Raw genomic sequence first — 12,440 nt, forward strand, 5'->3', positions numbered from 1 at the left:
AGAGGGCAGTTCATCGGGCCGTGCATATGCATACTTGGCCCGACAGCTACTTCCACCTGTAGTATGGGGACCTTTCATTCAGTTCCCTATGAGAGAGGACCTCCATCAAGAGGCAATGTTGTTGGACAATGATGTCCTCAGAGATGTCGAGGCACCTTTGCTAGGAGAGATGGAAGAATAGATTTGAGTAAACACTGAATGGGGAAGTAGAGACTATGGTGTAGGTAGAGGACGAAATATCATCAGATGATAGGGGAGATGAGGATGTACATACATACCTTCATGGGATTACTGAAGTAATGGATAGAGGCAGGTGGCTTGCAGTGCAATGAGAGAAGGCTAGGGAAGAGGCTCGGGTAGCAACAGAGAAATCTCGGGAGGAGATAGCTGCCCGACTAGCTACTCAGTAGACCGCTTGGGAAGCGCATCATGCAGTACTGGTAGTGCAACTAGAGGCAGCCACACAGGGTAAGAGTATGGTGGAACAACAACTGGTAGAGGCAATGAAGGAAAAGGAGGTAGCAAAGGTAGCCTATGCTAAGAAGGCTGAATTACAAAAACTCACATTGATTTTGAAGGAAGTAGTCGAGGAGAATATCAAAGATACGAGTAGATTGGGATATTCTCACTCAACAGGTGTACTAGTTGCAGAGGAACCTAAACGTTTCTACACCCCAACCAGCAGCTCCAGGGACTCTTCCTCCCAACTCTTTTTAGCTTGTTTTTTCATATATGTAATCAGCATTGTCCCTATTTTGGTCTGTTGTTAGGAGACGACTTTCTTTTTGGGGGGGATGATGTTGTCGGGAATAATTGTAAACCTTTGGGAATAGTTATTAGTTAAGTGTGTAAGTTGTCTAGTATCGAAGGTAGTTGAACATGACAATTTAGTTGCACCCCTTTAGGTACTATTTGTATATCCACCTGAGCGGCATTAGATATGAATCAGAAGTACATTATCTTATATTGTATTGTCATGAACATTAATGGAATTAGGAGTTCAGTTCTATGAAACTCAGTGTCACATTCTTTACTTTTCTAATATGCATTAAACCTGTTTACCCATGATGGTAAACAAATACTTCTTTATTGAAACAAATACTTCTTTATTGACAATGAGGACTAAGTCTCCAAACAATGATCACAACTTCTGAGCCTTTACCCGACTACAGACATTTGATTGTGTCCTTTGACTACAACATAGAACTATTTACAAAATCAAGAACAACAGTCCTCAAATAACACTGATACAATATATTTAGAACAAATACTGAGACAATTTAAACCATATAATAGCCTCTGAAATAAGACTGCAAAAGAGACAATAAACTTCTAAGAATATAATCCAACTACAGAAAGATTAGAGAGAACGACACTGTTGTGTCTCAGAGCATTCTTACAGTCACCTGCATCGACTATTAAAATAACCTTCATGTTTCTTTTTAATGCTCACTATTATATCTTATTATATCTCTGTAAATATTAGAATGTTTCTAATATTTAGGTGTAGTCTAGAATAGAATGTTTCTATTCTATTCGACTCCCCTCTTTGTATATATAGATCAGTTTGATCTCTGATTAATTCATTCAAGTATTCTGCCATTTACATTTGTAACATGGTATCAGAGCTAGGGTTTATACCTTCTGTGCAAATCGATTGAAAAATTGTGTCTTCAGCTATTGGCGTTCTTGGAAACCCGTGGCTTAGTCTGTAAGTCACAAATTTGAAGGTCGTTTTTTCAAATCTGGAGGTCGCTTTTTCAAATCTGTTCACATCCAGATCTCAAAAAGTGGGATTTTTTGGTTGTTTTTTTCAAAAACAAGTCTGTCTATCCCTGTTGGATATTCTGCTCGCGTTTCAGCTGCTGGGTTTTGTTGTTTTTTTTTTCACCTGCAAACATCTTTTTTCTGCCTTTTTGACCTTTTTGGCCGCCGACTGTTATTCTGCTCGAAACCCTAGTTTTTGACTTCGGAAAAATTTTTTGAGCACATATTCTTGGTGGGTTTTTTGAAATCTCAAATGGGTCTTCATCAGATTTTTGTGGGTGCCTCATTTTTTGTGCCTCGATTTTCGAGCCAGCGGATCTGGATTTCGACAACATTTTATTTCTGGGTTTTTTGAGCTCTTTTCTGGGTACTTCTCCAATTTTTCTGGGTCTTTCATTTTCTCACCTCAAAGTTTGTGCCATTTGAAATATTCACATATTATAAGCATCTGTATCAGCAGCATCAAAAGTTGGACTCAATTAAACAGCACGCCAATGCTGCCCAACACTCAGAGCAGAAAGAATCTATCTACCATGCCTTTATGGCCAGCATATCTGCAAATCATGTGAAATCTTCTGCTTGGTACATCGATTCTGGTGCCTCCCGACATTTCACTCATAGGCGTGATTGGTTTGTTGAATTCACTCCCTATTCTGACTCAGTAATCTTTGGAGGCGGTGAAGAATACAATATTGTCGGCAAGGGCAATGTTCAGATTCAGTCTGGAGGAAGAAAACTCATGTTTCTCAATGTATGTTATGTTCCTGGCATGAAACATAATCTTCTGTCTGTTAGTCAGATTATGAAGCACTCTCCTCAGTTGGATGTCGTTTTCAGTGGAAATAAGTGTTCGATTATTGATCGTGCTTCCCGCACTACCCTTGCTTTCGGTCTTGAGGATCATGGTATTTATAGGCTTGTAGATTCAGGCGATTCCCTTGAGCATGCCTTCATTGCCGAATCATCCGCTCTCAGCAGTCTCTGGCATCAGCGATACGGTCATCTGAACATTCAATATCTAGCACAACTTGCTCGAGATAATTTAGTCCATGGCCTACCTAATATTCAGACCCAGAACCATCGCGTTTGCGGAGCTTGCCAAGCAGGGAAGCAACATAGGACACCATTTAAGAATGGTGAATCATGGCGGGCATACAGAGTACTCCAGCTAGTCCATGCTGATGTGTGTGGTCCTATGAATACTCCTTCTATTACTGGGAACAGGTATTTTTTACTCTTTGTGGATGATTTCAGTCGCAAAATGTGGGTATATTTTCTTAAGCAAAAATCAGATGCCTTTCTTGTATTTCAGCAGTTTAAAGCTCTAGTAGAAAAAGAGTCTGGTTCCTCCATCCGTACTCTTAGGACCGATAATGGGGGGGAATTCTGTTCTTCTGCTTTCTTTGCCTTCTGTACTACTCATGGCATTAGACGTCAGTTCACCACACCTCACACCCCTCAGCAAAATGGTGTTGTAGAGCGTCGAAACCGTACCATCACAGAAATGGCTAGGACTATGCTAGAACATAGAAATGTTCCCAGAAAATATTGGGCAGAAGCAGTATCCACAGCTGTCTACCTTCTTAACCGGTCACCCACCCTTGCAGTTAATCATAAGATTCCTGAGGAAGCCTGGTCTGGTCGCAAACCTAGGATCAACCATTTGAAAGTTTTTGGCTCTCTGGCATATGTATGGATTCCTGATGCCAAACGCACTAAGTTGGATTCCAAAAGCCAGAAACTTATGTTTACAGGATACAGTCACACACATAAGGCCTACAGACTGATTGATGTAAATACTGATCGTTTAATCTTCAGTCGTGATGTTGTGTTTGATGAGGAATTTGGACCATTTCCGCTCTTTGACTCTCCACCACATTTCGAGATTCAGTCTTCAGCAATCTCTGACTTGGGTTCTTCTATTTTATATGAGTCATCTGATGCTACTGATACACCACCTCAGTCACTTCCAGATAATACAACTCCTGCTCCTGCTTCTCATCTAGCTATTCCGTCAGCATCTGATATTGGCTCCTCGACTCTTCGGCCAAAATGGTGGGCTCAAACGATTAGTGATCTTCGTCCTGATGAACTCATTGAAGGTAGAACCTCCAGAAATAAGAGCCTTTAGCACAACATAGTTAATATAGCTCTTATGGCCAACATCCACAGTATCCCTGAGCCCCAGATATATGCAGAGGCCAAAGGAATTCCAGAATGGGAACAAGCAATGGATTCTGAGCTTCAGAGTCTTCAAAAGAACCACACGGGTTATTTCAGATCTCTCTCCTGGGAAGAAACCCATTAGTTGTAAATGGGTCTATAAGGTCAAGTACCATGCAGATGGTACCTTGGACAAATACAAAGCTAGACTTGTTGCTCGAGGATTCACCTAGCGCGAAGGCATTGATTATGAGGAGACATTTGCACCGACAGCCAAGATGAGCACTATTCGCATTCTTCTTGCTATTGCAGCTCAGTATGGTTGGAAAGTTCATCAGATGGATGTGAAGAGCGCCTTTCTCAATGGTGAATTACAGGAAGAAGTCTACATGACGCAGCCCCCAGGTTTTAAGGTTGCCGGTTTAGAACACAAAGTATGTAGACTCCAGAAGGCCCTCTATGGTCTTAAACAGGCCCCTAGGGCTTGGTACATAAAGATTGATCATTACTTGGTTGCTCAAGGATTTCAGCGTAGTCCGTCAGACAGTAATCTATATATTAAACACTCTGGTAATGATATTCTTTTTCTTGTTGTCTATGTGGATGATTTGATCATTACTGGAAATTCAGAACATTTGATTTCAGAAATCAAACAGGATCTATGCAGAACTTTTGATATGACAGATCTCGGATTGCTTCATTATTGTTTAGGTATTGAGGTTTGGCAGACTGACAATAGTATTTTTTTGTCTCAGTCCAAGTATGCCAGAAGTTTGCTTGATAGGTTTCGAATGCAGGATTGCAAATCTGCCTCCACTCCAATGGAGACTGGTCTGAAATTGTCCGCACAATCTGTTTCTCCTCCTGTAGATGAAACACTCTTCAGGCAGCTAGTAGGTAGTCTCATCTACCTTACTACTACTAGACCTGATCTCAGTTTTGCAGTCAGCTACATCTCACGGTTCATGACAAACCCCAAGACTGATCATTGGATTGCAGCGAAACTTGTGTTACGCTATGTACATGGTACTTTAGATTATGGTCTTCTTTACACAAGGAGTACTACTCCTCAGCTCAGTGGATTCACTGATTCCGATTGGGCTGGCTCAGTTGATGATAGGAAATCTACTTCTGGCTATGTGTTTAGTATTGGATCTGTAGCAGTTACTTGGACTAGTAAGAAGCAACAAGCACATGCACTCTCCTCTACAGAAGCAGAATATAGAGGAGCTGTCAAGGTAGCTTGTGAAGCAGTTTGGCTCCGGCAGATGCTTGCAGATATGCATATTCCTCAAGCAGGTTCGACTTCTTTGTTTTCAGACAATCAGGGCGTACTTAAACTTGCCAAGAACCCAGTGTTTCATGAACGAACCAAGCACATAGAGCTTCATTGCCATTACATCCGACAATTAGTAGAAGATGGATCTATTCAGTTACGCTATGTTCCTACCTCAGAGCAATCAGCAGATATTTTCACTAAACCCCTTGGTCCTGACAAGTTTGTTAAATTCAGGGGATCTATTGGTGTAGTAAATAGATTGAGCATTAAGGGGGGGTATTGAAATAACCTTCATGTTTCTTTTTAATGCTCACTATTATATCTTATTATATCTCTGTAAATATTAGAATGTTTCTAATATTTAGGTGGAGTCTAGAATAGAATGTCTCTATTCTATTTGACTCCCCTCTTTGTATATATAGATCATTTTGATCTCTGATTAATTCATTCAAGTATTCCGCCATTAATTTTTAACATCGACAACTATATTTGCTGAACTAAAAATTATAGACCTGCACTCATAAACCTTATCCTCGGTAATTGAAAGGGCATTACATGATGAATAATAAAAACTGATGTTGTAAGGTGATCTTGTTGTTACAAAAACGGTAACACTGCTGTTGTGAAGCCATGATACCTCAATTACATATTTTGAGAGCCACGTAAAAATAAAACCTTTCATAATCTCATAACTGACATACATGAAGGAAGCCACAATAAACTTGGCTATCGCATGTTAAGGAATATGAGATCAGAGGCAGAACTTTATCCTTCAATTTATATCTAGATGATGATAGATCTGACTGCTCTAATTCTGATATCAATCACAGCAGGGATATAGATAGATTGCTTAACATGAATTCTGATATTTTACTTGTATTTAAATCTTTCAATGAACAATGCTGATGCCTTCTTCTTAATTGCAGGTGAACTTATATATGCAGATTGCAGGTAATACCATGAGTTGTTTGATGTGTTTCCAAACAAACATGCCACACAATATATATAAGGATTGAATGGTTGTGTCTTATGTAGAGACATGACACTATGTGCCCTTTGGGCCTGTAGGGTCATGTCTCTACATGAGACGACTCTTAACCATTAGTTATAATTCATTATCCTTAACCACATTCGGTGGTTATGTGCTTCAAAGAAACCCGATCATGATTGGTATCTGATATTTCACGATACCTGATCCCAGTCAGGTGATGTAGCATAATGAAGTTGCTCACGATAACAGTGAATAACAGAATCATATTCATGATTTACAGACTGTGATATTATCATAGTATGATCGTTGCATAATTACAGAGATTGAAACAGATCGAATCAGTTTGTATAGTCAATTAAGATGCTCTATATATATACATATATGTGTATAAATAATTATGTATATGCATTATATATATATAAAAATAGACACACATGTATATTTATATGAGTATCTAATATTCCTTCTGAGCAATAATCAGATATAAGATATCCGGCAGATGCTACAGATTCAACATTGTGGCACATTGGAATGCAATGATTACCGATAATGAACGCTTGAAGATCCATTATGATCTTTAATAAGCAATGACAAATGTTGTACAAAAAATCAATAGAGCCTTCACTAGCCAAAGGTCACTCCTTTCGAATCCAACTCACCAGAATTCGTGCGGCATTGCTGGCTGGTCTCAGTTGCTCTGCGTGTCATTGATGTGTTTTGTCCCTCCTTTTGTTATTGTTTGTCGTGTCATTTGGTGGGCTTGCATTTTAACTTGTTTTTTGTGCTGTTTGCCGTTGCATTTTGGTCCTCCTTGTCTACCAGTATAGGCCACATACACAACGATTATGGAAGACTTTGAATCTCAACTGCCACACAAGAATAATACTCCAATTTTATTGTTGCCTTAAAGAGTAGAGGATAATAAGCATGATTGCCACAACACACAACGCTAGAAGAGAATAGACATTGCTTGTACAAACTCAGAGACGAATTATCACAGGTAATAATGATTTCTCTTGCAACTATGAAACATTAACACTCCCTCTTAGCAAAGGAGAAATCATTTGCAGATATCATGACAAACACAATGGCTACACCCGTATGTGCCAACAACAAAACTTTATCACAGATTCTCTCAATGTCATATCATCATCTCAGCATAACGTTTACCATGGCTACTCCGAGAGGGTGAATACAAAAGAAAAGCTCACACATGACTTCCACCATGGCTATTCCACCTACACCCTTATGTGCCAACAACCAAACTTTATCGCAGATTCTCACAATGTCATATCATCATCTCAACACGATGTTCACCATGGCTACTCCTACAGGGTAAATAAAACAGAAAAGCCAAGCTGTGGAGTCTCACACAGGACTTCGACCATGGCTGCTCTTGAAGGGTGGATCCACCATGGCAATTCCCAAAAGGTGGAACAAGGGCTTTTATCTCAAATTTCTCTTGTAGAGAAGAATACATTAACAAGGGATGAACTTCTCCCTCATGGAGAAGAACTCATTAACAAGGAATTGCACCTCAAACTTCTCCCTTATAGAGAAGATCTCATTAACAAGAGATTGCACCTCAAACTTCTCCCTCACAGAGAAAAACTCATTAACAAGGGATTGCACCTCGAACTATCTCTTAGAGAGAACCCATTAACAAGGGTATGCACCTCAAACTTCTCCCTCTGAATATCATTTCTTCCTCTTTGGAGAAAGTAATCACAATGACAAACTGTATATGTTCTTCCTCCTTAATGAAGTTTTATGTCACCAAATTTAGTCCTGTAGCTGCAAGCAGCATCCCCATATTCAGTTCTATAGCCTGCATGAAATCTCTTATCATCTTGTTGCTTCTCAAACTGTCCTACAACCAAAAGAGATTAATAATAATTCATAGAATCAACCTATCAATCTGTCCTGCATTGAAATGGATGCATATGTTTCCATGGTAAGTTGAATAAAATTGGGGGAAGTGAGCGGCATTGATTTCCTGCAAGAAGCTATGAAGTGGGGAAATGGTAATCTAGCAAAAAAATAATTGCAACATTCAATATTATATTCAACCAAGGTATGGAGACCAAAATAAACTTGAAAGTTGTGCATGTTGATCAATTAGTGTTGCTAATGTGGTACATACTACAAAGTTTTGTTTGAGACAGTGAACTAGAAAGAAAGGTGCATGATGTTGTAATTGATGAATATGCTTCCATGTTAAGTTAAATATAACTGGGTAAAGGGAAGGACATAGATTTTCTGCAATAATAATATTTTGATCAAGGAGAAGATCTATTAAAATAAAAGAACTTCAGTATTCAGTCTCAGCATCAACCTGGGTTTAGTCAAATGTTTGGCTACTGGCTTATTAAATCCATTTGTCAAGTGGATATGCAAATGTCTCAGAATTAAATCAATAATTAGGCAGTTTTAAAGAAGAGGCTTTTAAGTTTTCTACATTTGGCAAACTTAATGGCATCTCTTAAAAAATGGCCTCCAGAATCATTGATTTTGTTTTTCAAAATGTCTCTTTCCATATTTAGATTTGATTTAGCAATTGAGCTACAGGAAATTAACATAAAAAACTCTTATGCATGCAATAGGGAAAAATGGGAGGAGGAAAATAGACAGTTTGCCCGATGAAAATCCATGAGAGCAAAATTTCATTTAGACTACGGACCAAAGAATCCCATGATTTATTTTTTATATTTGAAAAGAATTTATGATTTTAATGGATTATTCATCATTATAAACATCATGTGATATACAAGATGCTGAACTCTGGTACTATTATGTAGAATCTATGCAATTTTCTGGGACACAATACTTTTTAAAGGATGGAAGACTTTCAGTATGAATATATAGGTTTATCCAGTATCATTGCTTCTATTCTTTATTTATTACTGTTAACACATGCACACACTCACATTTTACAAATAGATAACTATACATAGACTTCGAGCATGTATTTTCTTTCAAGTTTATTTGTCACTTGAAAATAGCAATTTGGTTTTTAATAACACCAGTTTTTTATTTTGAATGCACAGTAGGAAGGTTTCTCAGAAGCGCCCAACAGTTGGCTTAGATAGGCGATCAGGGAACAATGCAAAGCACCTGGACAAGAAAAACATTGAGCTTCCAAGTGCTTCACCAAATGAGACAACTGATGATCCAGAGTCCGTTGCATTAAATGGTAGCCTAGAACTTTCCACAGGTCCCAATGTTACAGAGCAGTCAAATATGGAGGAAAGGGAAGAGATGCAATCTCTGGCCAAGGATCAGATTGAACTCCCAAGTGCTTTACCAAATGAACTCACTAATGATGCAGAATTGGTTGCATCCAATCGTAGTGCAGAATCATTTACTGGTGCCATTGTACCAGAACAGTCAAATATAGTGGTAAGGGAAGACACGCAACCTTTGGTATATTCTTGAGGTTCCTTCGTTATCCGTATCGACTGATGCTTGCTTGGCTGCTTTCATTTTTTCAAATTAGTATGAATTCTCTTCATAGAATTTCAGAAGGCTACTTTGGAGAAATCAAATTAAAGTTCCACAATGCGTTCTTAAAATCACAACTTCAAAGCTGCCAAATCACATGTTAGATTTGTTTTTAGCATGCCATTCTAGCTTAATTTGTCCAAACCATATGCTGCAGAAAGTTTCAAAATCTATCAAGAATGAAATGCTTTTGTTGAATAATGTATAAATATGCTTCCTGATTTGTTAAAATGTCAGTCTTCCATATATAATGTCTCAGCTCCACCTTTGATAAAACGTGAGAACAAATTTTCCAGGAGAGATAAGGTCTTGAGACCCGTACATGCAAGATTACACTAATTATTTTTCATAGGTTGAGATTCTTTCCTCAACTGTAGATTCCTTCAAGTGAACAGAAAAGTGAGCACATTTTTTAATTGCAATCTTTCTTGATGTATATTTTGTTGTTTGTGAAGGAATTATAATCTGTTTTGAATTGTAATAATGATAATATCTAACTGTTGCCTGTGAGCAGAAACCAGACAGTGACATGATAATATGCCTCTTTGTCTGCAGCAACTGGTAATGTGGCTGGTAATCTATTTGGGAAATATGAATGCTATTCTTGCTAATTTGAATTTAATTGTTACCTTTAGTGCTGTCCTTTAAATGACTAAATATGGCTTCATGTATTTGGTCATTAAGTTTAGCTACTCAAGTGTTCTGAGCTTATACTTGTTTTGTTTTACTTTGGTTATAAACCCAAACCAGAACAATGATAGTTCAAAACAACATATTATTATCATTTCACTAATCTCATAAAAGTGAGATTTTGTAACTTCAAAATTAAAATTGTTCCCAAACTCTTATAATTGGGGTCATACTGTAAAAGGTCTATCCTGCTAGCTAAATTGTGTTCTCCACTTCCCTATGTTGCTAGTTGAACACTTTGAACATTGCAGAAAAAGCATTCTGATTAATTGTTTGTTTTTTCTAAAGGATAATTTGAGTAATTAATAGGGATGTTAATCTATGTTTTCTTTAATGCGAACCTTATGCAGAAAATACAAGACAATGATAACCAAGGCAGGCATTCAGGTGTTCGTGTTGAGGATTTGATGACCATGATTAAAGATGCGGAAAAGAGTATGCAATCTGCTGAGATATTTTCCTTATCTAGTCTTTTTTAAATAATTGTTCATTTCTAATGAATTTACTACGAGATAGAATGATTAGGGTTTCATATTTGATGTTATCTGCTTCTGAGATTATCATGAAAAATAGACATAATGCAAATCCCTTTTTCTGGCAGATATTTTGCTTCTTAACAAAGCACGCATCGCTGCTTTAGAAGATCTTGATCAGGCTTGTGCTGAGAAAGATTCTTTACTAGGTGAAATCAATCTCTTGAAAGTGCGACTGGCAGAAACTGAGGCAAGACTTAAACAAGCCACACAGGAAAAAATAAAAAGTGAGCTTCTTGAGAGTGAAGCTGAAAGTTTGCGAAGGGAAATTGATGAAAGGGAAAGTGTTTGGAAAGGCACACAAGACATAAAGGTACATAACATGGACTTTCAAGAACACAATGCAGTCTTGAAGTCACATGTTAGTAATTCTTCTGCTACTGTTCATGAGTTTGATGTTATAAAGGCTGAAAATAACTCGCTAAAGGAAGAGTTAAAGATTCTGAAATCAAAACTCTCAGACATGGAAACAAATAATCAACATGTTACAGAACTTGAGAAAGAGAGTTTGTCTGTTAAACATACCAATAAACAATTAGAGTCCAGAATTGCTATTGCTGAGGCAAAAACCAGTGAGCTGGCCAATGTGAAGGCTGAGTGTCAGGTTTTAAGGAGAAAGGTTGAAGACTTGCAAGCAGAATTGAAGAATTCTGCCAAGAGCAGGCTTTTGCCAGATGATGTTGTAACCACAAGGAAAGCTCTTGAAGAGAAGATTTGCAGACTAGAGGAAGCTTTGCATCAATCTGAAGTGGATAAAGATCTATTGGAACAGACACTGGAAGAAAACTCACTTTTACGTGAGCAAGTAAAAGTTTTAGAGCAACGACTTGTTGAATCAGACAGTGATATTCGTTCTCAGCTTAAAATATATCAACAAGAAGTAGAAGCATTTCAAAGGAGTCTTGAAAAGTTGAAGAAAGAAAACAAGAGACAATCTTTAGATGGACCTGTTCAAGATTTACCCTGGGAATTTTGGAGTAATCTACTCCTTTCTCTAGATGGCTGGATGCTTGAGAAGAAGATAACTATGGAGGACGCTAAAATATTAAGGGATATGGCCTGGCGTAGGAGTTCACAACTTCGAGATGTTTATGTACAATGCCAGAACAAGAAAGAGAATGATGTGATTGCTAGCCTTATGAAACTTATAAAAACAAATACAAGGTGAAACTAATTCATTTATTCTTAGTGCTTTCTTTTGGTATGATTTTTAATAATGTTAGAAACTCAGGCTAGGAAATTTCTGTTTTTTGATTTCATTTAAATTCCTGTGGTTATATTTTGGTATTTACAGGCCAGGATTGCATGTGGTTCATATTGCCGCGGAAATGGCACCTGTTGCCAAGGTAAATTTAGGGATAAGTGTAATAATAAGGAAATAAAAAAAGGCTAGTGAACAGTAAGGAACTTGCCCTTCTTAAAACATAATTTATATCCTAGCTTGCCTTTACCCTCGGCCATTGTTTTCATTTAGATGTACATGCATTATTGATTAAGCCAGATAGCCATATCATCA

General features: G+C 37.8%; 1 protein-coding gene across 3 annotated transcripts in view; it reads left to right on the forward strand.

Moving 5' to 3' along the window:
• The window catches only part of SS4 (starch synthase 4), a 153,460-nt gene that overhangs the window by 13,466 nt on the left and 127,554 nt on the right, over nt 1–12,440 (forward strand). For 2 of the 3 annotated variants that reach the window (XM_089825247.1, XM_089825248.1), the window contains exons 2-5: nt 9,248–9,599; nt 10,742–10,826; nt 10,993–12,088; nt 12,219–12,270. In XM_089825247.1, coding sequence (XP_089681373.1) covers nt 9,248–9,599; nt 10,742–10,826; nt 10,993–12,088; nt 12,219–12,270 — 1,585 coding nt within the window. Of the gene's footprint in view, nt 1–9,247; nt 9,600–10,215; nt 10,263–10,741; nt 10,827–10,992; nt 12,089–12,218; nt 12,271–12,440 lie in introns of all 3 variants that reach the window. The other variant, XM_089825249.1, reaches the window with a different exon arrangement.

This window comes from Cupressus sempervirens, chromosome 4 (assembly GCF_028749045.1).
Source record: "Cupressus sempervirens isolate cs-2001-9-10 chromosome 4, ASM2874904v1, whole genome shotgun sequence".
NCBI classification, from domain to species: domain Eukaryota; kingdom Viridiplantae; phylum Streptophyta; class Pinopsida; order Cupressales; family Cupressaceae; genus Cupressus; species Cupressus sempervirens.